The sequence below is a fragment of the Podarcis pityusensis genome (genome assembly GCF_964106645.2).
Source record: "Podarcis pityusensis genome assembly, chromosome: 5".
NCBI classification, from domain to species: Eukaryota; Metazoa; Chordata; class Lepidosauria; order Squamata; family Lacertidae; genus Podarcis; species Podarcis pityusensis.
In genome coordinates, this window is record NC_138032.1 from 41,162,295 (window position 1) to 41,188,983 (window position 26,689).

The 26,689-nt window shown below is 42.1% G+C and overlaps 3 protein-coding genes across 11 annotated transcripts in view; 1 reads left to right on the plus strand and 2 right to left on the minus strand.

Moving 5' to 3' along the window:
- AMER3 (APC membrane recruitment protein 3) overlaps positions 1-8,372 on the minus strand; it is a 33,401-nt gene extending 25,029 nt beyond the window's left edge. Inside the window, exons 1-3 of one of the 2 annotated variants that reach the window (XM_081008412.1) lie at positions 7,594-8,371; positions 7,311-7,415; positions 1,242-4,248 (exon numbers count right to left, since the gene is read on the minus strand). In XM_081008412.1, the coding sequence (XP_080864538.1) occupies positions 1,243-4,227 (2,985 nt within the window). In that variant the 5' untranslated portion in view covers positions 4,228-4,248; positions 7,311-7,415; positions 7,594-8,371 and the 3' untranslated portion in view covers position 1,242. Of the gene's footprint in view, positions 1-1,241; positions 4,249-7,310; positions 7,416-7,593 lie in introns of both variants that reach the window. The other variant, XM_081008413.1, reaches the window with a different exon arrangement.
- The window catches only part of KLHL6 (kelch like family member 6), a 252,558-nt gene that overhangs the window by 213,764 nt on the left and 12,105 nt on the right, over positions 1-26,689 (minus strand). For 3 of the 4 annotated variants that reach the window (XM_081008432.1, XM_081008431.1, XM_081008430.1), the window contains 4 exons: positions 26,271-26,508; positions 25,629-25,831; positions 24,953-25,166; positions 23,231-23,945 (listed from right to left, as the gene is read on the minus strand). In XM_081008432.1, coding sequence (XP_080864558.1) covers positions 23,644-23,945; positions 24,953-25,166; positions 25,629-25,831; positions 26,271-26,508 — 957 coding nt within the window. In that variant the 3' untranslated portion in view covers positions 23,231-23,643. Of the gene's footprint in view, positions 1-23,230; positions 23,946-24,072; positions 25,167-25,628; positions 25,832-26,270; positions 26,509-26,689 lie in introns of those variants that run through there. The other variant, XR_013987180.1, reaches the window with a different exon arrangement.
- GPR148 (G protein-coupled receptor 148) overlaps positions 1-26,689 on the plus strand; it is a 110,777-nt gene that overhangs the window by 77,594 nt on the left and 6,494 nt on the right. The window contains exons 3-4 of one of the 5 annotated variants that reach the window (XR_013987183.1): positions 6,926-7,074; positions 11,799-11,946. The exons of 2 other annotated variants lie outside the window; for them this stretch is intronic. Coding sequence is in view for 1 of the 3 variants with exons in the window: in XM_081008451.1 (XP_080864577.1) it covers positions 12,085-13,137 (1,053 nt within the window). In the remaining 2 variants the exon portion in view is untranslated. 2 more of the 5 variants (XR_013987184.1, XM_081008451.1) reach the window with 2 other exon arrangements.

A 26,689-nucleotide genomic window follows, 5' to 3' on the forward strand; every position in this document is an offset into this window, starting at 1 on the left:
AGCGGTACCTATTTATCTACTTGCACTTTGACGTGCTTTCGAACTGCTAGGTTGGCAGGAGCAGGGACCGAGCAACGGGAGCTCACCCCGTCGCGGGGATTCGAACCGCCGACCTTCTGATCAGCAAGTCCTAGGCTCTGTGGTTTAACCCACAGCGCCACCCACGTGACCACCTTACACAGGCATAAATAGTATCGAAAGTGGGATTACATATGACTGCCCCAATAGCATCATGAGCATACATTATCATGGATATGCAAATAAAGGGATATCTGGACAGCCCTAACTCACCTCTGCTGGGTACACTTCTATTTTTAACACTGTATCTGACTTCCTGAGGACAAGCGCCCATGGCCTTTTCAGCCATGGATTCTACCAAACCATGCAGATGTCCTAGCTGCAGACCTATATTATTATTAATAATAATACCGCTCTATACCCGGAGGTCTCAAGGTGGCTCGCAGAAGAAAACCAGAACAGAAAACCACAAAATATATTATCAAGATAAAAACAACAACCCCATAACCCCCCCCCCAAATTTTTTTAAAAGGGCATAGGATACATCCTATATACATCCTAAGTAGTTATCCGTAACGTCTTTCTGCTTTTACTCCTATTCCAAATCCGGCACATGTTTTCATGTTTTGAATGCAGATATCCCATTTGTTTACTGTGTCAGTGTGTAAAATAAGAATAAATTTATGTTGTTCCATAAGTAGCAATATAAAAAATGAACAATTTATTTATGCCATGAGGTTTCTTGAACTTAACATCATATAGGACAGCAGGTGTGGAAAAGGTGGGTGTGGTTTTCTCAAAGTCACCTGGGGGCCCAGCCACACCCGCTGGTTGTCTGCAGCAAACACAAGTCTCTCCCAGCCAGGTGACTAAGTAAGAAAAGGTTACAAAAGAGTGGCGTCTTTTTATGCAGCCAACAAATACCTTATGTCTGAGCATGCAGACTAGCAAAAATGTTTGTTGGATACCAGTTTTTCTGGGTTTACTTCACAAACTATATTTCCACATCTCTCAGTAATCAAAGGTAAATTAATCTAATCCTTGCTAGAAAGTTGCTAAAACTGGGGGTAGGATATGGGGGGACATGTTGGAGGGTAAAAATTATATGGACATTGTAAATAATAACTCTTCAAAGGCTTTGTCTATGGCAAAATGAGTGGGCAGGAAGTAAGTGCCTTCCTAATGGGTCTCAATGTACTTAGTGTCTTCCTTCAAGGACTCACCTTATGACAGTAAGTCATCACGGGTCTTCTCCATAACTGCTCTCTCTTTGGTAGCATCCTCTAAAAGTGGAAGAGTGGACACCTTTGGCAGTACTTTACACTGGAACGTTGAATAACCACGTAACGGTGTGCGGCTTGGTGGAACTTCTTGGTCTTGTGAATGTTTCTCCAGCAAACCGCTCCTCCTGCAGAAAGGCTGTGAAAAGCCACTAGTTGTGTCTGAGCAGATGGAACCAAAGAGTGGCAAAAATGTAGGCCTGCAAATGTGTGCCATGGTGGTAGAATTTTGTTCAAATCTGAAATCTTTGATATAGGACAGGGCTTGATTATTCAGCTGGGCATATTCAAAGGGTAGTTTGTTTTTTGCAACTGGACCCATACAGTTTAGGATACTTGTGTTTTTCTGATCTTCAAAACAAATGAGACCTTCCTTTTGATCCGCGAGAGATGTAACACTAGCACCAATATTTGACTCAATGTTACAGTGGCTTGAAGGGTGCCTGGAAGAACCTTTTGGGCTTGGGGTTATACAGCTACATTCATTTTGTATTTGGTTTGTGAATTGAATTATAGCATCTGTATCACTGCTCACTTCATTTCCAACGCAATCACCTTCCAAGTGATTATTTGCAGAATCATGATTGATCTTTAGGGAAGCAACCTGAGTGACACAGTGTTCCAAAAGCCTCATTACATTCGTGTCACTCTCCTTGGATGTCTGGCTGATCTGGCTTTGGGGATGACTGAGATTCAATGGCTCAGTTGGCTTGTCACATTCAGCAAACCAGGTTTGATCCTTCATCTCATTTTCCTCTCCAGTCTCTAGAGAATCTGGAGAAGTTGCAGCAGTCATATAAGAAGAACATGATTCTGCATCATGGTTATCCATTACCAGTGGGTTATCATCAGTTGGGCAAATTGTCTCCAGATTCAAAACTTCTATTGAAAGAGTTTCATTGCTAGGTTCTGTGCATTCTTCTATGAGAGATATCTTCTCCATTAAAGAAGAGCTCATTAGGAGATCATCCCAACTCTCTGATCTCTGTGTGTCGCACGATATGCTGTTGTCTGTTGTGAGCCCAGATATTGCACTCCAATTTCTTTCCCTATCTTGAGAACTTTCTTGAGTTGAGCTCCACGAAGGAACATCACTTTGGCTTTGTTCAGTTCTGTCCGCTGAATATACCTCAGTTCCATTTTTGCAGTCAGCTGGAGATGTCTCTGCATTGTTTTTATTTTCCTCAAAAGCTGATTTACACATGTTTGGGCATGTGCTGAGACTGGTGGGCACTGGCTCACCATCTCTCTCCATCTGTGGGGGAGGGTTCTTGGGAAAGTCTTGGGGGGAAATCAAGCCTGGGTTTTTCCTCAACCAGTTGATGATCCCCATGGTCAGAGAGAGCTCCGTATCACAGAGCTTAAGCAAGCATTCCTTCCCTTTCCACGTGCTGTGAAGGAATCCTTGGCTGATTATGTCAATGGCTGGTTGAGAAGCCATATTTTCTTCCGACCCTACGTGAAAGCTGTAAATTGATAAAGGGATTTCAATGGCCTTTTCTGAAGTGCTTTCAGACATACATAGGTCATCATCTAGAACTGGGCTGATCTGAGCCTCATTGGGATCATAAAATAGTTCATAAAGAGCATCGCCACTATAACTGTCTCTTGGAAACCTACCTGGTACCCCAGGGGACTGATCCTCCCTTATTTCATCATCTTGCCCAGGAGAAAATGAATCATAGTATCCTTCATCACTGGTTGACATAGATTCCTGGTTGTCACTCTTTGGGGTCCCTGTATCTATGGAACTCTCTTTGGAAGAGTCAGGGGAAGAAAGCAGATCAGTCACTGAGGCACTGGTCTCATTTCTAGACTTTCCCAGTTCACTACTGGGTATTTTCAGAAGCCTCCTATCAAACAGGGTCTTCTGATGCAGCTGCACTGATTTGTTGATGTTGTCCCAAAGTTTTGCAAAATCTCCTGCTTCATTCTGGGCTGGGGATGCAAGCTGTTCCACTCCACCTTGAAAGGTTCCCATAGCAGGACTATCTTTCTGTTGCAATTGCCTGAGCGAGATTTCTTTGCTAACCTCCAGTTCCATATTAGCTGAACTCTCGTCTGCGAAGATCTCTCCGCACCCAGTGAGAGAATCAAAGCTCTTCAGGGAAGCAACATCTTCGCACAGAGCACTGGAGTACTCATAGGAGGACTCTGACAGCAGCTCGCCATCAGAAAATTCTTGTGCCAAACAGTCAGCAGAAAACGTTTCTCCCGCTTTGAAGAAATACTTGCCGAACCTGCCTGCCAACTCTGACTTGCAGCCTGGAAATGGCAGCCTTTTTTGTTTCTCTGACAGCAAGGAAAGACTCTCTGGCTTGTTTTTTTTCATGTGAAATATATCCCGGAGGCCTTTTTTGGATCGCTTCAGGGAAATCCTCTTCCTTGGGATACTTTTTGCAACCGCTGGCACAAAGGGCACCTGTGGCACAAAGTTTCGGTAATCAATCATCTGCTGCGGGCTGTTCAAGAAGTGGCTCGAGTTGCCCACCGATTCTTTCTTGCTGCTAGAATTCTGTGTGTTCCCAATTCCAGAAAAGCTGGCACTATTGATCATCCGCCCTTTACTTCTCCCAGAAGCTGCAACACCTTCCTCCGAGATCTTGTTATTGTAGCTGCAGTGTTCAGTTTTGTCCACACCTCCCAGAACACAGTCGTGGGTTTTACTTTTCCGTACAGGTTTGTAGAAGGATTCTGGGAGCAACAGGATGCTCTCACTAGATCCAGTCTTGATTGAGCTGTTGGAAATGCTGTCGCTTCTATCGGCAGAAAAACTTGCTTTTTGGATTTCAACTGCAGGGTGGCTCCTTTCTCTTATGTCTGTTCCTACATTGCCCTTTTCCCCAGGACTCAAGCTCACTAAAGGTAATTTCTCATGGGTCAGCTGCATGCTGGATTTTATAAAGGTTTTTCCTCTTTTGAACTCCATGTTGTCTCATCACATCTGGATCTACAATCAAAACAAAGAGTAAACTTAAGGAGTACCTCCAGGATTCACTTGGTTGCAAGCAACCACCAAAAAATAAAAAAATGCTTCTGGGAGACTTTGTCTAAAATCAGGGTTTTAAAAGTTAATAATAATAATAATAATAATAATAATAATAATAATAATAACAACAACAACAACAACAACAATAATAATTTTATTATTTATACCCACCCAAGTCAAGAAGCAAAGGCTTAAAATGTCCTAAGCAAAACTAACACATCTAGATTTATTCAAGTTCTTGCTCCCATGTTCCCTCTAAAATGACAATAAGTGGTGAGACACTTAGTAGTGTCTGTTCAAATAATGTTTCCTGATCCAATCAGGATGTTCAAAGTGGGTTGTGGCAAGGTCAGGAAGTAACTACTCTTGCCTTCTTAGGAACGTGCTGTACACTTTGAATATCCTGGTTCTAGATTTAGTACTGTGCTGCTGAACTGGTTTAGTCCTCGGTGCAGGACATTTCCACCTGCTGTGTTGTGCTTGAAGAATGGTTGTTTGGTCAATAACCACTTGGATGTATTTTGTTTTACAAAATTTAGATTAACTTGATGACCTGGCCCTTAATCTCCCTGTTCCATCATTACTCTTTCAAGATTAGACTGTTACTATGATCTGAAAATAGCAGATTGCTCCACTGAAGTCAATAAAGCATCATCGTTTTTAGAAAATTTGTTTACACTAATTTTTTTATACTAAATTTATAATTTTCCAGCTACAAATAACAATAATAGCTTGCTTTCCATTGCCCACACATTCTGCTTTCATCTTTCATCAAGCCACAGCTTTATTTCTAACTGTTATATAAATAATTGCAGCCACAGTATATGGATATTCACCATTTGCAAACTGAGCCATATGACCATTTTTGACATAGTGAAGTTACTCCAGATTTTCACTGACCTTTTGAATATTCCAGCATCTGGTGAGATTGTATGCTGTATATCATATGACGGAAAACATTGGGATCTTTCTAAGTTATGCTCAAAGTAGACCCATTGAAATCAATGGACATGTTAGTCCTAACTCAATGGATTTACTCTGAGTATGACCCCATTGTGGGGAAATTAGCTAGGCTGTGTAAGTTTCTATCCTGGAGTTTGTCAGACCACTATTCATCATACCAAAATAATGAGGAAATTTGTAACCATGCCAAAAATACTTGTATGAATCAATCCAAGTCTCCTTAAAGTAAAGGGCAATATATTAGCTAAAATACAGCACTTTGACTTAACCGGAGTGTAGATCAACCTACTTTATTGTCAGGATACAGAGAAGCACAATACGTTGTCATTTTTATTTTTTTTAAAAAAGATTTAACTTATCAAAGAATCAAACAAATAAGTCAAAGCAATGTTTGCTTGTTTTATGCTTTACAATGTATACTAGATTCATTGAATTAAAGCTGCAGTCTTTAAGCCCCATTTAACTTAATTTGGACTTACTTTTAAGTAGACAGGTATAGTGTTGCATTAAAAATGGCCCATCTGAGAGCTGCCATTGGATTTTTATATGTATTGGTATTCAGGAGCTGGACTTATATCTAGAATCTCAGATTACTTTTCTGCTTTTTGATGCTTGGTTATAAGGATTAGGGGGGGAACAGCTTTAATCATCATTGAAAAAAGGACTGTAGTTTTCATTCCTTTTTTCTAAAGCTTCTTTTCAAATTGTGCATTTGTCACTGTCACAATTTAATTAAAAGATTTAATCATTGTCTCTCACATAGTGTGCTTTAATGGCAATTTATTAAAGACATTATTCATTGAGATTGTTGCCTATTCTATTTGTTGTTATGTTTTTTTTAAAAAAAACAGCTAAGATGAAAATGGCTTGAGAGTATTTACATATTTTTATTCTCTATTTTATTCTCACATTCTAAATGCAATGCATATAGATATCACAATTTTTGTATTTTACAGTTTAATAACTGTATTTATTGATATTAAGGCTTATAGCCAATTTGACAAATTACTCTTCTATTTATTTAGAGTGTGATGCAGAGAGATACATTTAAATAACTATTGATCATCTCACTGCTCAAACCGATTGCTCTAATAATAGCCTCTCCATTTCCCTTTGAAAGAAAAATTGAAAAAAGGTGACACAATGGATTTTTGTCAGACAATAATGTTATTTATGTGTTATTATCATCATTCTAAATAGAATAATGCAACATAGGCTCCCATCCTTAAAGCATCCTACATGCTTGGAGCACTGTTTTCTTTTTGTTTCATCAGCCCTCTTTATCATCTCCCTCTCTAGGGTAAAATAGCTTTCTAATTTGAATATCATTTTAGGTCAGTCTCTGATTTCCTCATGAATTGGCCAAAACATGTAAATCTCCATTGGGGGTTTTTTCAGGCTTAATATGCTCAGGAAATAAAAATTGCAAATCCTCTGAACATTTAAACTGTTTATATTTTTACAGTATTAAACCTATCTGTGTAGACCTTCGTTTTTTTCAGTAAAGTATGAATGAGAAATCTGTATCTTAAATTAAGCAAAGCCAACTGTTCATTTAAATGAAGTATGCTTTGTAGCTGGAAAAGGCCTTAGTTATCACACGTCTTCAGTTTTGTGAGAATGAATTTCCCAGCGGTATTGGGGGTATTACTATTTCCCCTTCTTTATTGTGCAGGGTACATACAGTAATATTTCCAGACAATCAGCACAATGGATAGCTCCCTGTGTCAATCCTCTGATCGAAAAAGAATTGCAATAATTGCTCTTTCACAGCTAATGCAGAAATGGATGGCTGGGGAAGAATAACAGCGCACAGGAATGCGGGCAAGAAATTAATTTGCTTCGCAAGATTTCCTTCATGCCAACAGTGTGCTACAATAGTTTATGCAGGTCTTCTTCGCCCCTCCTTGAAGCTGAGAGATCTCCCCCCCTTCTTCTTCACACCTTACGGAATAACTGCATGGCAGCCAGCACAGTAAGCTAACCAATCACTAGCCTACCTCCAGAGGGGAGAGAGAGGAGAGAGCTCAACGACAACAACAAAAATCTTTGCAGTATACCTGAGAGGAAATCAGCATTTCATTTCTGGCTGTATTTGGCAGCCCGCTGTATTAGCCCGCAAAGCTTCCACCCTGCCAGATCTCATCACCTTTGCTGTTCAGTGCCTACACAAAGAATGAATAAGCACATTAAGGTCCGGCATCAGAAAGAAGAGCAACGAAGAAGCAACTAGCCCAAAATAATCACACACACACACTGCCACTGGGACAAAGAAAACAAACACACCACACCCTTGCACCAAAAAACTAATAAAAAGACAAGGCAACAAAACATCCTACTCACCATGTTTTACCATCCCAAAAGCAGAAATCTTTGCAATTATATTCTTGTTGCTGAGGCTGCTAAGTGTTTTATGCAAAAGCTCCTGTAATGCATGTGAGACTCTAAGGGGCTGGTTGCTTCTCTTTGCTTCTTTGCTCCTCCTCCTCCTCCTCTCTCTCTCTCTCTCCCTCCCTCCCTCTCCTCCTCTTCCCCAGCTTTGAAATATTCCCAGGTATTTGATATCACACCCTGCATGGACTTCAGGTTTTCACATGTAGCCAATTTTAGAACAGAGAGGATTCTTTCAGCCATCTGTAAACACCAACTGTTAGCACCCACACCAAAGCATTTGTGCTTCTTGTTATTCTCTGCAAATAAAAGGTTTTGAAATGCCCATATTCCCCCAGTGTTTATAATGCTGGTTTTCAAAGATGATTAGTGTGTGGATTGATATCTAACAGTTTGTAAGCAGATGTCATTATCCATTGTGTAGTAAGGTCGCTGTACTGTGTCCCTTTTTGAAGATGTTTAAATGGAGCATAGTGGGGAAGAAGATGGCTCTCTGTGTCTTCTGCTTATTTGGAAGGCATTTTGCATCAGAAGGGAGATGGGAGGTGAGAAAGGCAGCAGCAAAAGGCTTCCCACATAAAAAAAAGACCCAGGGCACTTCTAATCTGATGCTTTTTTGTGGGTGGGGCTCAGTCACATACTGGCAAATTCGTGTTGTACAACTGAAGTGGATTTGGTGCTCTTTTGGAAGCCGCTTCCAAAAACAACCTGACTTTCTGCAGTAAGGAAAGTGGTGTGAAAATAACAACTGCTTGATATCAATTAGGCTGCACTATACACATATAACCTCCCAACAAATAAATCAGAATTAATGCTCGAAGAACAGTGGACATCTTATAACCTCCCATAAACTTTGCGCAGATAAATCAGCGCGAATGTTCAATGAACAGGCCTTCTGGAAGTAATTTTAGCCATTTCTTCCTCCGGGCCATTGCTGTCTGTAAACATTTTCTGTTTTATTTAAATGCTCGAAAAGAACATGAGAAGAGCCCATGTGGTCCAGGAAACAGCTCTCACAGTGGTCAGCCAGATGCCTGTGGGAAGCCTGAAAGCAGTACCTGAGCAGAGCAGCACTCTTCACATTTGTGATTTCCAGTAACGGGTATTCAGAGGCTAGTAGCCATTGATAGCCTTATCCTCTTATTGACATGTCTTACCCTCTTTGAAAGCCATCCAAGTTCATCAATACCTCTTGTGGAAACAAATGCCATAACACTAGTAGTAGCAGTAGCAGTAGCAGTAGCAGTAGTAGTATTTTATTTATTACCTGCCATTCACCCTAAGGTCACAAGGCACGTTACAAGTTTAAAATGCAACATTAAAAACAGCTAAAAGCTAATTATGATCACAAGAATGATGTGGGTGGAGGGGTGTGTGTTTTGTGTTGTGTCAAAGTCCAGGGTAAAGAGGTACATCTCCGGCATATGAGAAAACAGTACAGTGGTACCTCGGTTTACAGACGCTTCAGGTTACAGACACTTCAGGTTACACACTCCGCTAACCCAGAAATAGTACCTCAGGTTAAGAACTTTGTTTCAGGATGAGAACAGAAATTGTGTGGCGGCAGCGCGACAGCAGCAGGAGGCCCCATTAGCTAAAGTGGTACCTCAGGTTAAGAACAGTTTCAGGTTAAGGATGGACCTCCAGAACAAATTATGTTCTTAACCCGAGGTACCACTGTATAATGAAGGTACCAGACACACCTCTGAGAAGGAGGGAATTCTACAACATAGGAGCTGCCACAGAGAATGTTTTCTCCTGGACCACCTGAACTTCTGAAGCTGTGTGAAGAAATACTTTATTTTCTGTATCCCGAATCTTCCAACATTCAGCTTCATTGAATGCCCACCCCAGAGCTCTAGTATTATGACTGGAAACCAAAAGAGCGCCATCTAACCCTGTCCCTGGGCCACACCCCTCACAGTCATTCCTTTAATAATAATAATTTATTATTATTCATTATTAGTCATTCCTTTGCATCCTCCTTCAATTTTTGCCTACCTGGAATGTGTTTTTGAACCAATGCTTCTTGCTTGCCTGGATGGAGGTAAAGGTAAAAAAAAGGTAAAGGACCAGGGGGGTATAAATGTGTGTAGAAACTAACCTACTGCACATATTAAGTGTTCTGCCCACTTTTGCCTCTGGCCTCGCACACCACTAGCATGTGGCCCTCAAAAGCTTGTCTAGAAGGGAATATGGCCCTTGCACTTAAAAAAAAATACTCCTTATATTAACGTTTGTAGGCTAGAAACATCCATTGCAGGGGTTGGATGGCAACAGGCTGAAGAGAATATGGCTCTACAATATGAGCCCGCCTCCATGCTCCATTTCACATTTCGCTGATAACTGTCTGACAGTGTAGATCAGAGCAACACACACAGGGCCAACATTCAGGGCTGTCCCACCCAGGAGGCAAGGTGAGGTGACTGCCTCAGGCAACAGGATCCACAGGGGCAGCAGATCCTGATGTAGATCCTTTATTTCCCCCTTTGTTCCTGATGTCAATCTTCACTCCCCCCCCCCTTTCTTCCCTGGCATTGGGGGGGGGGGGTGCCATTTTGCCTAAGGTTCCAAATGTCTTGGACCAGCCCTGTTAGCACTGAGCAGCCACATAGCAAGAAAGTGGGCAGAAGGCCTGGCAGCCATTTTGTAGACAGAAGGCAATCAGGGAGCCAGCAATACAAGCCAGTAGCATGGAAGCTGCTCTTTCAGTACATGTCTCTTTGTGTGGAGCAGAGAACTAAAACCATGCTTGTCAGAACGGAATCCAAAAGTGAATTACTTCACAACAGCCAATCTGAAGGCAAGCAGCACAATCTGTTGCGTTTGTTAGTGTCCCTGGTTTGCTTTATGCAAGCTCTGGACTTCATCTACTCTTGTGTCTAGAGAGGACATGGTGTGTCATGTTATGCCAGGTGTAGAGACAGTGTGGGGGGTCCCCCCCCCCATTTCACAATGCTAGAACATTCCAGCTGAACGTTGGGAGATTCAGGACAAACAAAAATAACTTCTTCAGCACATAGTTAAACTATGGAATTTGCTTCCACAAGACTGTCAACTTGGACAGCTATAAAAGGGTAATACAGTGGTACCTCAGGGTACAGACGCTTCAGGTTACAGACGCTTCAGGTTACAGACTCCGCTAACCCAGAAATACCTCGGGTTAAGACCCTTGCTTCAGGATGAGAACAGAAACCGCGTGGCAGCAGTGGGAGGCCCCATTAGCTAAAGTGGTCCCTCAGGTTAAGAACAGTTTCAGGTTAAGAACGGACCTCCAGATCAAATTAAGTTCTTAACCCGAGGTACCACTATAGACAAATGTATGGAGTATCAGGCTCTTAATGATTCCTAGTCATAATTGCTACATTTCCTCCAGTATCAGAGGCAGCATGCCTCTTAATACCAGTCACTGTGGATCAGGAGAGTGATATGACATACCCTGATTGTGAGCTTTCCGAGACATCTAGTTGACCACTCTATGAACAGAATGCTGAATGAGATAAGTCTTTCATCTGATCTAGAAGTGCTCGTGTTCATTCTAGATTTATTTAATCCTTTGTTTTTATTATTCTTTCCTCCTGATTTAGGGAACAGCTGTAAAGGATGTAGAATTGTATTGTATTGTTATATGTTAATAATCTTTCCATTAATCGTAAGAAAATAGTTTATTTTGCATTGCATCTACTCCTCATCCCAAAGCATATGATGAAAACAAAAAGCACTTTAGATTGGGCAAGGGGTGTCAAGCCACTTTTTATTCTCCATTTGCAGCTCAATATTTCATAGTAGGTGGCAATAATATATATGGGATTTTGGTGTATGTGTACTGTTTCAGATAGCTGAAAATATATGGCAGCAGTCTGCTAAGAACAACGTATTAAAAGGGATTATGATGCACTTGTATTTCAGGAGCTAAGGGCACCATTCCTATTGATTACATTGACTCAATACGTTTCTGATTGCATTTAAACACTCTAGTATATCCTCTGGTTCCATTTATGACTTGATTGCATTGGCAAATTTGGAATGTCCCCTTTTATCTCATCACATCTGTTTAATCAAGCTAATATTCCATCTGCTACTTTGCTATGCTAATGCTTGCAGTGTGGACAAACTTAAGTTCTTAGTGATGAACAGCCCATTTACTTCCCTCCCAGAGTGCCTGCTCTGCAGTTTGAATTTTGAGCCCTATGAATGTGTTTCCTTCTTCTGAACAATCAGTGTTAAATTTTCTTGAGGAAAAGATTCCACTTGTGCGGATTTCAAGATCTACTTTGCGGAGCTCCCTTACAAATCCCTATGCTTTGCCATCAGCTATCATTACAGAGCTGACGACAGATGGTGATCTGGTTGCTATAAAATGCATCTTTGCTTGTTGCAAAACCTCAGCGTTGAAGAACTTCTTTTGTATACATCAGCTACCACTCCTTATCTCTGGGGGAAATGAACTTCTCACTATGTGTGCCAGCCAGGATTTTGAATGCAACCTTCTCCCGCTATAGAGAAGTGGCCTCAAATGCCTCCTTCACTTTGGATAAAACTTCATTCCAAAACCTGCAAGAATTGATCATCTATCCTCCATACTCCAAGACAATGATGTTCCTGATCCCGCCGATATTGTGCCTTACAGCAGCCGTCCTGATCAACCCTTTCATTCTGTTTGTGATTCTTTCCCGTGTCAACATCCGTCAGGAGACAAGATACCTGCTGTTGGGAAATGCTTTGCTCTGTGATTTGTTATATCTGATACTCTATGCTATGTCTGCAGTTTTCAATGTAATGAAACTCCACCTTCCCAAGAACCCTTGTGTGCTCCTGTTGTTTCTGCTGGCCATGACTTACTGTGGAGGGTTGCTAACAGCTGCCGCCATGGTGCTGGATACATACGTGGCCATTTTGTGGCCTTTGCATTACATCTCCATTTTGCCATCTTCACGAGCAAAGAAGCTGATACTGTTCCTATGGATCTTGTCTGGGATTTTCCCTGGAATTGTCTTCTTAATACTCAAGTTTACCCAGAAACCCAGTGTATGCCCAGTGGAAAACTGCTCTGTCCCCATAATACTGGTAATGACTCTACATGGAGATGGGGCCGTGAAATCCTGCTATGTAGTCTCCGTTTCTGCCCTTTTTCTCTGTCTGTCCCTCATACTCTGCTGTTATATGATCCTGTATTTCAAAACAAAGCAGTCAGGCATATGGAAAAGCATGTTCTCTAGAGCCAGTGTGACGTTCCTGATGCATCACATCCTCTTGTTCTTTCATTTCTCTCCCCTCTTGGCTATTGTGGTGGACTCCTTGCTTTATGTCAATGCCGTCATTGGGACACAGACAGGGATATTGGTCTCTCTGATAATATGCAATGTGCTGATAATCTTGCCCAAAGCTCTGTTGCCTTATCTGTTTGGGCTTCGATACAGGGAGATCGCCTCATCCCTCAAGTTCTTCTTCAGACGGAAGCGCATGACTGCCGTGTCTCCAGTCTCAACCACTTGAGCAGAAACATACAAAAGACTTGCCGTGGTGTAGAGCTGTATTTGACCTCTTCTATCAAATTGGAAGGATTCCCCCCCCCCCAAAAAAAATCATTTGTTGTCTGCTGGCTGAGTTATTAGCCAGTTATTTTTCCAAGGTCATCATACTGTGAATGGAAAAGTAGTAGTATCATTCTGATATTTTGATATATAGTGATAACAATGTTGTGTTGGATTAGATGTCATGGTGCAGCCGTAAATTAGAAGGAAGAATTTAACCAAAAAAGAATTTTCACCTGTAGAGAAAACTGGAAAACCAAAGAACATGGGGAACAACACATTAAGGGCAAGTGTAACCATTGTTACTTTTCTGATTTCAAAGTCATCAGATGTGCCTGGTTTTCAAATGAGGCCCCCTATGGATGGTTTTTTTTAATTGTGCATTTATGATGATTTATGCTTATGGTGGTTTGGGGGCAGTCATACAATATTCTACTCATGCCTGCAAAAGTTTTGAGGTAGCCATATGGCTTGATTTCCTATCATTGCATATCCTCTAGTTTCTTGCTGAAATCCTTTAACTTTTCATACCACAAACAATCTGGGGTGGGTCCTATTTTATTTTATTTTAGCTACAGTGCAAGAATGTCCCTCCAGACAGCAATAGAGTAGTAGCAATGGGAAGGCAAGTAGAACAGAACAAGTAATGAAGTCCAGTTTTGTGTGGACAGTTCAGTAGAAATCCACCATTATAGCACTATTGCTGAGACGAGAACATGTCACAGAATACACCCATCAGCCTGGAAGTGCCCTAGATTCAGCATTCATATTCCTGTGATCAGATTGGTGATTGTCTACATTCCCAATTACATCTCTGAAACAACAAATATCTCCCTACCTTTTAATAGCATATTAACTTTGTATATACAGTTCAATCCTACGCACTGTCCCCTTGATTACTGTTGTATCTATTTGTCTTTTCGTGTTGCTGGACGTATGAAATGTAGCTATGAAGGCAGAGGAAACGTATGGAATTTCTGAGTTACTGAAAATGTATGGAAATTGTGAGTTACTATAGGGGATGTGTCAACAGAGAATCTGTTTACAATTTCCCATAGTTACATGTCTCTGTGTTGTTGTTTTTAGCACTCTCATCAAATATAAGCATAAAGATGTTAGAAATTGTGTGACTTGATTTTAGGGGGAAATTACTTTTACAGCATTATCTAGACCTGAATTGGGGGACATTATTTCTTTCGGAGGCTGCCTTTCCCTTGGGAGTAATCTGTCAGGGCTGCACATCAGCAGTGGGGCTGAAGCCAGCTGTGGGTAGGTTCAAAGCCAGTCCTCCCTCCCTCTCCCCTGCTCTCTCTTCATAGCCCCTTTTTCTCCCTCTCTTTCTGACACCCTTTCCCCTCCCTCCCAGATCCTTGCATGAAATTAGGCTGAGGGAGAATGCAGCCCTGGGGCCACAGATTGCCCACCCCTGATTCAGACTAAGGACTCAGTTTGTCACTCTGAGATGCATTTACACTTTAGCCAGGGGGATGTAGAATGTAACTAAGCAAGAATAGAATTTAATCATTTGTTGCTGTGCTCTTATCTATAGACTGGAAATCAGGACCTATGTATGCTTAGGGAACTGATCAAACTAGTCTAGTTTCTGGGACTGGGCTGATGGCTCCAGACATACACCAAAGGTAAACAAAGTGGACTGTGAACAAGTTTCAGTAAATAATAACTCACAGCAAATGTTTTCATCTACCAGTGTCCCGATCCGCAGGCTCCAGGAGGGCCTATGTGAGTGGTTTCATGCAGGGATGCCAAAAAAGGAATGGCCAGATTTAGTGCTTTATTAAAGAAAGGCATAAACTTACAACATAGTCTGCAGAAGCCTGCTGCCTTTGCAGACTCGCAGATGGATGGACTTTTACAAATGCAAGCTATGTAAGCTGGCATCAATAGCCCAATTAACACACCCCTGGCATGGAGGCCTCTTCCCAGCTCATATCCATCTCTCAGAGAAGGGAGTAGCTGACAGGCAGCCAGTATGAGAAGCCTCCCCTCTCCCAACTAGGTGGTAATGGTGCAGGCATTATCCATGGCCACATCCACCAGAATTTTGGTTGAAATGGCCTTGGAGAGTAGTGGGCCCAGAACATCTGGGTTGGAGCACTGTTGAATGCTTTTTTCTTTTTTCTTTGGGTGATGGCAATGGTGTCCCATGGCCCAGTGGGTGGGCAGTGGCAGTAGCAACATCACCAGTAGCAGCAGGTGGATGGCAGACTGCTTGCTGGGTGGAGTGGAGCTGACTGTGGCATTTGTGGCAGGCAAGCAGGTCAATCTGCTGTAGATGAATGGAAATGCAACCCCCTTTTGATCTACTACTTGAGGCATTTGCTCAGTTGGCTAGAATAGTGCTGATAACACCAAGGTCATGGGTTTGATTCCCGTATGGGGCAGCTGCGTATTCCTGCATCGCAGGGGGTTGGACCAGATGATCCTCAGGGTCCGTTCAATTCCGTTCAGCTCTTCAATTCTATGACTCATTACAGGGCCACCCTTGCATGCTGTGCTATTGTTTATTACTCCAGTTTGCTGTTTCTCATACAGACGTATCAGTACCACTTATTCTTGATGTTATTTATGGTTTTCAGAGCTTTGATAGGAAGAGCTTAGCTCAAAGAGGAGCATGATGGTCCATGCTTCCCCAAAGCTCTATACATGACTCAGAAGAAAAGAGGTTATCATTCTGCAGTCGTTGCAAAGGACATTCAGGCTCTGAAGCTTGAGAAGAAATCCATCGTTTAACACAAGGAGGGAACGAACCCTAGGCTAAAGGGTGGGGGAGCCACATCACTTTTCAGAATGCCCGTTTGACCCGTCCATCAATGGCTCGAGTCAATAACACAACTATGTTGGAAAGAAAGTAAACATTCAACAGTACATCCTTTAATCCTTTGTGAGGCTACTTTGTTCCCCCAGCAACATTTAAAAATGCAGAGAAACATATACAGGGGCCCTTTCTACTGAGGAGTGGGTAAATAATGTTCTGTTGACACAGAAAGTTGGGCTACCAGCCAAATTTTTCAAGCTTAGTATGGACATAAACCAGATCCAGGCAGGTGCTGCATTAAGAGAAATCTCTTTCCCTATCAACATTTATTTATCCTCATGCCAAGAAGATGTTTTTGAGGCATTAGGGAAATGTATTCAACGTGACTAAGATGTATGATTCTATCTAAATATATTAGGTAATTTCATACAATACATGGTTTAAAACACTTTCCCACTCCCCAGATCTATAATGTGCATATCAAATCTACATTGGCTAGAGAGCATAGTCAATATGCAATGGCTCTCCTCTCCTCCCCACCCCATCCCCCACACCTTCTGCTTTGACATTCACAAAAAGTGTGACAGAGGTTCAGTGGGACATTTACTATCATAGCAAAATGCTCTGTTGATTTACAGACTGATCTTGCGTATGTTTGCTTAGGAAGCAAATATTGGGATTTAAGCGGGACTTAACTCCTAGTAATGGTTAGCATCGCAGCCATAGAAACAGAATTCCTCCAAGACGATCTAATCCAACCTTCCACAATAACCGGATTGCCTTCACGGGATGCTGCTTTGTGTTGAGCCAGACCATTACTCTACCTTGCTCAGCGCTGTTGTCTACACCAAGTGACTGTGCCTCTCCCGGTTTCAGGCAGGGGTCTTCCCCAGCCCAGCCCAGCCCCAGGGATTGGTCCTGGGGTCCTCAACATGTGCAGCATGTGCTCTACTGCACTATGGCCTAGATTTCAGTCTCAGGCAGATGTTCATCCTGTAGGCTCTTCAAAACCCTTGAGCAATAAGAAGTCCTTGGCTAATTCCATCTGCTACTTAAACATTCCAGTAGTATGATGGTAAGAGCTGTTTGACAGTGGAATGGACTCTCTCAGAAGGTGGTGACCTCTCCAATGGAGGTTTTAAAACAGAGGTTGGAAGGCCATCTGTCGGAGATTCCTGCATTGCAGGAGGTTGAACTAGATGGCACTAGTCCAACCCTACAATTCTATGAGTCCTTTATTCTGACCTAAGAGTGTTCTGTTGCATCTGGGACACAGTGCTTATTATCCTAGCCTTGGCAATCTAAACAAACAGCTGTTCTTAGGGTAGATCTTTGGGTAATGGATGGTGGTCCTTCTGTTCCTTTACACAGAACTCAGTGGTAGCTCCAGGGCTGAATGTTTCTGTTTTGAGTGCTCCAAAGATCCTGTCTTACAACCTGCTCAGGTCCTGATTGTGTGCTATTGGATACCAGTGGCCACAGTCAAAGGTATGTCTTGATACTATCGCTTCATCACTGCAGAGCTGGTGCTTGTGAAAGGAGAAGGTGACAGTGGGCTTCCTTAAGAGCACTTCTAAAAACTAGTTTACACAGGCAGGTCTGGTCATGTGATCACAGCACATGTGATTGAGAAGCGAAAGTGTGTTCATAGATGCAATCCATCTGATCCTTCTTTCTCAGTAAACGGAGGGGGAATCATACACACACAGCACCTGTGTTGCACATTACCATGCCACACACATGGCATGCTTATCTACTCCTGAATCCACATGTACTGAACTCCACATGTACATCTACCCTACTCCACATGTACTGAATCAGGTTCAAAGGATGTATGTGTGTGCATGTACAGTGGTACCTCAGGTTATATACGCTTCAGGTTACAGATGTTTCAGGTTACAGACTCCGCTAACCCAGAAATAGTGCTTCAGGTTAAGAACTTTGCTTCAGGATGAGAACAGAAATCCTGCTCCGGCGGTGCAGTAGCAGCAGGAGGCCCCATTAGCTAAAGTGGTGCTTCAGGTTAAGAACAGTTTCAGGTTAAGTATGGACCTCCAGAATGAATTAAGTTCTTAACCCGAGGTACCACTGTATGTACACAAACACACACACATTATACATAGCTAGTCTCTTTACACATGTCCTTTTTCTATATCTGCTTATCATGTAGTAGTCATAGCCATAATCATAATATTTACAGTCTTAGAGAATGTAACATCATTATATCACGATCATGACAATGCTGACTTAGAAAGAGCCAGAAAAAGCATTTCTTGGAAAAACTTGCAAGCTACTTGCCAAGAAAAGTGGAACATTCTTTTCCAGAATTTGTTGCCTTTCCTCTCTGTAAAGAAATGTCAAAACAAAGCAATGAGATCCACAAAACAAAACAGAAGTGTTACTGGGGTGTTTTCCCACTGCCCATTGCGAATGCTGGAATTGTGTGAACTGGAGCATATGCTAGAGCTTGGTTAATTGTCAAATATTGGGAGTACTGAGGACCCTTCCAACTAGCTAGCTTGGGGGCTCTGGTTTAGGAGCCAGCACACATCATGGGTGAGCTGGGGAAGGGATTAATGAAGAATCTTTTGCAAATTAAGCAAGAGACCTTGGGTGAGTCACTGCCTCTCAGCTCAACCTACCTCACAGAGTAGTCATGAGGATTAAATGAGGATGTGGAGAACCATGTGCACCTTGAGCTCCTTAGAGGAAAAATGTAGAGTGTAAATGCAGTAAGCAAATAAATAAGAGATGGGGAGACCACACTTTAAAAAAATAAATGCCCCCAATTACTTGTGTATTTGATTAGGTGTAAGGTTATGAAACACAGTCTTGCACTGCTTGCTGTAGTGCCATAAGTGATTAACAGTAATTTCCTTAATTGTCAGTTCTCTCTGTCTCCTGCTCAAAGCACCTGACATGATGCTTAAAAGTTCTTCATGTTCATTAGAACAGAGTGGAGACTTTGAAGGAGGACGAGATCAGGGAGAAAATAATGACAAAAATATTAAGAGAGAAAGAAAAGGCTGCAGTAATCAAAGGGTGGTTTTACAGAAGAAATTAGTGGGTGTCAAAGAGAAAATAATTACCAGGGTGCATTCCAGGAGAAAATTACTGTGATCTGTGCTGTATTGACCACCCCCTCCCCTATTCCCACAATTTCATTTGTCAATCCCTCCATGTCTTCTTTGTCTCTGTCTAATGAGGACTGCATATATTCTGGGCAAGGGGACAACTCACTCCAATATTCTATTCCAGACGTAGCACATGACTGCCCGGTAGGAAACAAAAGTGAGATGGTACTAGATGCAATTCACAGAAGACTGTAATGAATACTAATGGAGGTGGGAGGGATGTCATTTTGACTGTAGCAATTTCCTCCAACCGTAATAGACTTAAAAGGCAAACCATGTTAGCCATTTAAGTACAAGTTAGGATGCAACCAGGTACTATTTAGTATTGCTTCAAACAAGGCACTTTAATATGGTTCCTGAGTACCAAATACATGTGCTGCATGACTCAATCTGAACTTCACACCTCTGTATTTTTAGCTGCTTGAGAAAGAACCGAGTTCTCCTCCGCTTGCATATATTTTTAAAGCTGTCACAGGGACAAATGTGCTGCTCCCACACCCAGCACAAAAAGCCTTCAGAGAGATCAGTCTGTCTGTCTCCTGCTTAAATGGGCAATGTTTTTGTGGTGTTGGAGATAAATTCTGTGGTCCTGAGCAGTAGCCATCTTAGAACATCTTTGCACATCTGCCCTTTACTAAATTTGAAGTCTACTGTAAATGCCACCCAAAAGCCTGCACGACATGTTGTTAAGCATCACATGCTGCCGGAAACAGAAGCTTCACAAATGCACTTGGTATGAGGATCATGGGACATATATATTGTTATGAGTTTCTGGGTGCCACTGAACCCCTGGATTCAGGAAATGTTAAAATATAAGCCAGGCCCATTTCCTGATGAGGAAATCGCCTGGAAGATGAGCCACTGGGAGAATAAACGGAAGGTGCTGAACCATTAGTAAAGACAAAGAGAGGGGGCTCTGTGTCATACAACAAATGTAAGGGGCCCTTATTTAAAAGACAAAGCAAGGGTTTGAATTCAAGTCTTTTAGGGTTGGCAGTGGTGTAACCTAGAGGGGAAAAGGTTGTAAAAGTGGCAAGCTGGAGAGAGAGTCAGTGCACGATGGTTGATTTCTGTTTGAATCTCTGGTTGTGGCTATAGGAGAAATGACCCTTTTGGGGTGGCAAAGATGTGAACCCCTCCATTGTAGATTCAGGTTGTATATATATAAACCATGTATCATAAAGACACCACAGTCTCCACTGTGCCTCATTCCCAAAAGGAAACAGAAACCCTGGAATCTCGCACCGCTCAGAGATTGGGAGTGGTGTGCAACAATATAAAAAAGAGCCCCCATGGTGTGTAGGTGCACACACCTCATAGCTCAGTGGTAGTATTTGAATCATAGAATCATAGAGTTGGAAGAGACCACAAGGGCCATCGAGTCCAACCCCCTGCCAAGCAGGAAACACCATCAGAGCACTCCTGACATATGGTTGTCAAGCCTCTGCTTAAAGACCTCCAAAGAAGGAGACTCCACCACACTCCTTGGCAGAAAATTCCACTGTCGAACAGCTCTTACTGTCAGGAAGTTCTTCCTAATGTTTAGGTGTAATCTTCTTTCTTGTAGTTTGGATCCATTGCTCCGTGTCCGCTTCTCTGGAGCAGCAGAAAACAACCTTTCTCCCTCCTCTATGTGACATCCTTTTATATATTTGAACATGGCTATCATATCACCCCTTAACCTCCTCTTCTCCAGGCTAAACATGCCCAGCTCCCTTAGCCGTTCCTCATAAGGCATCGTTTCCAGGCCTTTGACCATTTTGGTTGCCCTCCTCTGGACACGTTCCAGTTTGTCAGTGTCCTTCTTGAACTGTGGTGCCCAGAACTGGACACAGTACTCCAGGTGAGGTCTGACCAGAGCAGAATACAGTGGCACTATTACTTCCCTTGATCTAGATGCTATACTCCTATTGATGCAGCCCAGAATTGCATTGGCTTTTTTAGCTGCCGCGTCACACTGTTGGCTCATGTCAAGTTTGTGGTCAACCAAGACTCCTAGATCCTTTTCACATGTACTGCTCTCAAGCCAGGTGTCACCCATCTTGTATTTGTGCCTCTCATTTTTTTTGCCCAAGTGCAATACTTTACATTTCTCCCTGTTAAAATTCATCTTGTTTGTTTTGGCCCAGTTCTCTAATCTGTCAAGGTCGTTTTGAAGTGTGATCCTGTCCTCTGGGGTGTTAGCCACCCCTCCCAGTTTGGTGTCATCTGCAAATTTGATCAGGATGCCCTTGAGTCCATCATCCAAGTTGTTGATAAAGATGTTGAATAAGACCGGGCCCAAGACAGAACCCTGTGGCACCCCACTAATCACTCTTCTCCAGGATGAAGAGGAACCATTGATGAGCACCCTTTGGGTTCGGTCAGTCAGCCAGTTACAAATCCACTGAGTGGTAGCATAGTCAAGACCGCATTTTACCAGCTTCTTTACAAGAATATCATGGGGCACCTTGTCAAATGCCTTGCTGAAATCAAGGTAGGCATTGAGGAGTTCAGCCCTTTCTGTGTCCCCTGTTTGCATTTCACCATCTTCTCCTCTGAGTGACCCCACTGTTTCTTTGTTCTTCCTTTTGCTACGAACATACCCATAAAAGCCTTTTTTGTTGCTTTTAACCTCTCTAGCAAGCCTGAGTTCATTCTGTGCTTTAGCTTTTCTGACTTTGTGTCTACACGTGCTGGCTATTTGTTTGAATTCCTCTTTGGTGGTTTCCCCCCTTTTCCATTTTTTGTACACATCCTTTTTTAATCTTAACTCAGTTAAAAGTTCTTTAGATAGCCACCCTGGCTTCTTTAGGCACCTTCCATGTTTCCGTCTCATTGGTATTGCCTGAAGTTGTGCTTTTACTATCTCCCTCTTAACAAACTCCCAGCCATCATGAACTCCCTTTCCTTTTAGTATTACTGTCCATGGGATCTCACCCAGCGCTTCCCTAAGTTTTATGAAGTCGGCTTTCTTAAGGTCAAGAAATTGAGTCCTAGTATGCTTGGCTGCTCCTTTCTGCTGTATAGTAAACTTCAGAAGAGCATGATCACTCGCGCCTAATGATCCTTCCACTTCTACCCCACTAACCAGGTCATCAACATTGGTTAGGACCAGATCTAAAATGGCTGTTCCTCTTGTTGCTTCTCCCACTTTCTGGACAATGAAGTTGTCTGCAAGGCCAGTGAGGAATCTGTTTGACCTTATGCTCTTGGCTGAGTTTGACATCCAACAAATATCCGGGTAATTGAAGTCCCCCATTACTACTATCTCCCTTCCTTTTGCATGCTTGACCATCTGTTCCAGGAAGGCATCATCTATGTCCTCCGTTTGGCTTGGGGATCTATAGTAAACTCCCACAATGAGGTCATTGTTATTCTTCTCTCCCTTAATTTTGACCCAAATGCTCTCACTTTGGCTTTGAGGTTCTAAATCTTGGATCTCTTCACAGGTATACACATCCCTGACATATAACGCCACTCCTCCTCCTTTCTTGTCTGGTCTGTTTCTCTGAAATAGATTGTATCCCTCCATTATTACATTCCAATCGTGGGACTTATCCCACCAGGTTTCAGTGATGCCTATTATGTCATATTTAGTTTGCTGTACCATTTGCTTTGCATGCAGAAGGTCCCAGGTTCAAGCCCCAGCATCTCCAGGTAGGGCTGGGAAGGACTCTTGGCTGAAACCCTGGAGAGCCACTGCCAGTCACTGCAGATAATCCTACGTCTGACTCAGTTTAAGGCAGAGATGTATAATTAGATTATGAGAAATTAATAGCCATGCTTAGCTTCTTCTTTAAAATCATAACATACAATTTTCCTGGAAATCATGTTGCAACATCTAGCATTTTTTCCTTATTCAAGGGATTGTTTTGTACCTTTGTTCCTGGAAATTAAAGATTTGTTTAAAAATAGTGTAGCAGTGCCACCTTCTGGGCCACAGATGGAACTTTGGGAAAAGAAATTCTGATTGTACCTGAATGCAAGGAAAGAGTAATCCAAAAGCAATGGATTAAATGAAGTACTTTGTTTTGTTTATAGAAAGAGAAAGGTGAGGAGGAAGAGTTTGGCAAATAAATGGAAGCTTTACATTGCTTATGGCTTATGCCAACAATGACTGCAAATATTCAGGCTGCCTGCAACGTTGCAAAAATGACTTCAGATCAGAGTATTTACTTTATTTATTTAAAACATTTCTATCCCATCTTTCAATACAAGTACAGTAATCAGATTTTTTTAAAAAAAATAAAATAGTAATATCCAAAGTGGCACCTTACAAAAATATTAATAATAATAATAATTGCAACTCACAGAGCTCAGCATTGCTAATTATAGGGGGATCTCATATCGTTGAATGTCTCATTGGCTTACAAGTCCACAAATAGCCCGGTCCTTCTGGATATGATGTTAATTTAAGGCACATGCTATACAGCAGGAAACTGAGCAAAAATACTTGTTTCTTGAAAAGACTGTGACAGCCTAGTGGTTTCATCCTGATCATCCTATATAAAAACCTGGGGGAATGAGGTATTTCATGACAACTTCTTCTTTCCTTCTCCCGAGTATCCCTGCAATGTCAGACTGAGACTGCTCCAGGCACTACCTTGCGGATGTATGTATAGGACTTCCGGAGAGTGACACTTCCGTGATGGGAGACTCCGCGGGGGAGGACACATTCTTCCGTCAGTTTCTGGGTCTCAGCATCCCAACACAGCACAGTGGCAATGACGTCGTTCTTCTCGTCTCGTCCTCCGGTGATGAACAGCTTGTTGTTGCAAGGAGCAATCCCACAACTTGCTCGTTCGTGGCTTAACTGGGTCGCCAGGCACCAGGTGTCTGTGAGTGGGCTGTAAGAATAGACTGCCCTCATAGCTCCACCTGAAGTGGGAAGAGAGCAAAGGATTCCTTCTGGAAAATTTGTTTCTTTTGAAATACATTCTAGGCTTCAGCCCAAAATGTTAAGTGTCAGGTTTCCTCAACCCACAAGACAAAGACAGGACAGGACACATATTTTGAAAAGACAGCCAGCCAAAGACTTTACTTCATCAACTAGCCTTCATCAACCGGGTCCCTTCCAGTTGTTTTGGACTACATTTTCCAGAAGCCTATGCTCACTGAGGCTGGTGGGAATTGTAGCCCAAGACATCTGAAAGCCACCAGGCTGGCTGTTCTCATCAATGGGAACTGTGACCACCACCCCCATGGCACAGCATATCAGTATGAAACTTCAAAGGGGCACTGGGGATCTTGCATTGCATTTCAGCTTTCCGTTGAACTGGAAGCTGTCTCCTCACACTGGGAAGACTCTGCAAAGGGGACATGAAATGGAATCATATGAATAGAAGTATTTTGCCTGCATAGGTTTTTTACTGCTACTGTAGCTGTGAAACAATGCACAATTATAAAGAAAGTAAATCTTATTTTTAAACTGACTTCCCCATTTGTTGCCCGATTCTTTGTCAAGTGGGTAGAAAGGGGAAGCCAGTTTACTTTTGGACTTGGTCAAACAAGATTTTATAGCCTAATTCCTATGCTTTCAACCCACACATGTGGGCGCCCAGAGGGATAAATCACAATTAATATACCCTCTCCTACCAGTGCTGTAACTCTCCAACCGTTTGACTTCGCCACCAAAGGTGCATTCTTCCATTGTCTCCCGAGACAGATGGATGCCAACCAATCAGCCAAAACTATTAAAACCCATCCCACAATTTACACTTCTCTGTGTGCATGCACAACCCATTAAAAAATATTTCAACATGGAATTCAAAACTATCCCCATTCCGCCAAGTGGTGATTCACAATGCAGAGGGACCAGAGTTTGACTGCATTGCCTTCTTGTCCTTCAACTGGAATTCTAGAAAAAGTGTTCCAGCTGTACCTACCCACAACATAGATGTGGTCGTGGAAACTGGTGGCATTGACACATTTTGCCTCAACAGGCATAGGTGATTTTAAGCTCCAGTTGTTTGTCGCTGGGTCATAACATTGTGTTTTGTCCGTTGCCAGCTTCCCATTGGGTCCTCCTCCAATCACATAGAGCTTCTTCTTGTAACTGGCGGCCCCAAATGAACTGACATTGACCATGAGAGGAGCTGCCTATAATAATGCAAAACAACAGAACTGAGGAACGTGCTGAAGATTCATCAGGACTTCATGCTCATGTATATTAATTCTCTTTTTAAAAAAAAATAAAGAGGAGAGAAATGAGTTGGGGGCAAGTGACGACGAGTGTACGACTGACACAATTAAGATGCCCATGGCATTCAAAGGAACTTACTTCCAGGTAAATGTCTAGAATTGCCACCTTTGTTTTGCATAATGTACATCCATGTATGGTGGTTGATTGGGTAAAAAGAAAACGCCATTCTAAATTTATCTTCTAGATAATCTTACATTTGCATTATAGATGCAGGAAATGCAAAAAACAAAAACAAAAAAAACCCACACATTTTTGGTATGAAAACACCATTTGTCTATTAACCAACATCTGAGAGTAGAAAGTCGTTATTTTAGTCTGTTTCCTGTTTCATCAATACCAAAAGCACATCTGTACTTTACCTCTGACCAACAGTTGTGAAAAGAATCATATGTCTCCACACTGTTGATTCTTTGTATACCGTCGTAACCACCAATGACATACACCTTGCCACCCAATACGGCCATTTTGTGTCTCCATCTTCCAACGTTCAAATATTCAATTTGGATCCATTTGTTGATGGATGAATTATATTTCCAAACTTCATGTTGCGTTTCTTTCCCTCCTGTGATGAATGTAAGATACCAAATTAGAACCAAACTTCCAGAATTTGTTCCTAGATTTTTGATTTCTAAATACATATAGCAATATTCTCCAAGAGCCAGCTCAATTCTTTTTTTAAAAAATGAGGGTAAAACTTCCACAACAAAAGCATTGTAGGATAACTGCAATTTGACCACAAATTTATAGTTTGGCAACAGTCCGACTCCTGAAAGAACTATGAACATTGTTACTTAAACCTAATGTTTAATAGTCTCAGGTCATAGAATCATAGAATTGTAAAGTTGGAAGGGATCACAAGGATTATCTAGTCCAACCTTCTGCAATGCAGGAATCTTTTGTCCCATGTGGAGCTAAAACCCAGGACCCTAAGATTAAGAGTCTCGTGCTGTAACTATTTTTCCTCCCTCATTTATTTCCATGGGCATTATGATCTTCCTTACCCGATATGTAGACTTCATTTTTTAATGTGGCACAAGCAAACTCCACCCATTTTTTATTCTCACACTCGGCTTCTTGTTCTGTGTTGGGCAGTTTTGCCACTTCCAAACGACTGCGCCTCAAAGGATCAAGGCAGGTGACTTCAGCTACAAACTTTTCATCCTTTGTGCAGCCACCTATGATCATGAAGACCTCTGACTGGAATTCGTGCATTCTCGGCTTTGTTCTTTCAGAAATGATCTAAATGAAAGCAAGGAGCTGGAGAGATCTTTATCCTTTAACATTTTAACAAAAGCCCCCCTTCACTCCCAGTAAATAATCCCCTAGGAACATGCCAAGCTCCAGACACCTTCAAGAGTGTCTACCCACCTTCTGAATGCAAGCTGTGCTCATTTTTTAAAAAAAATTTGGATTAGAAAAA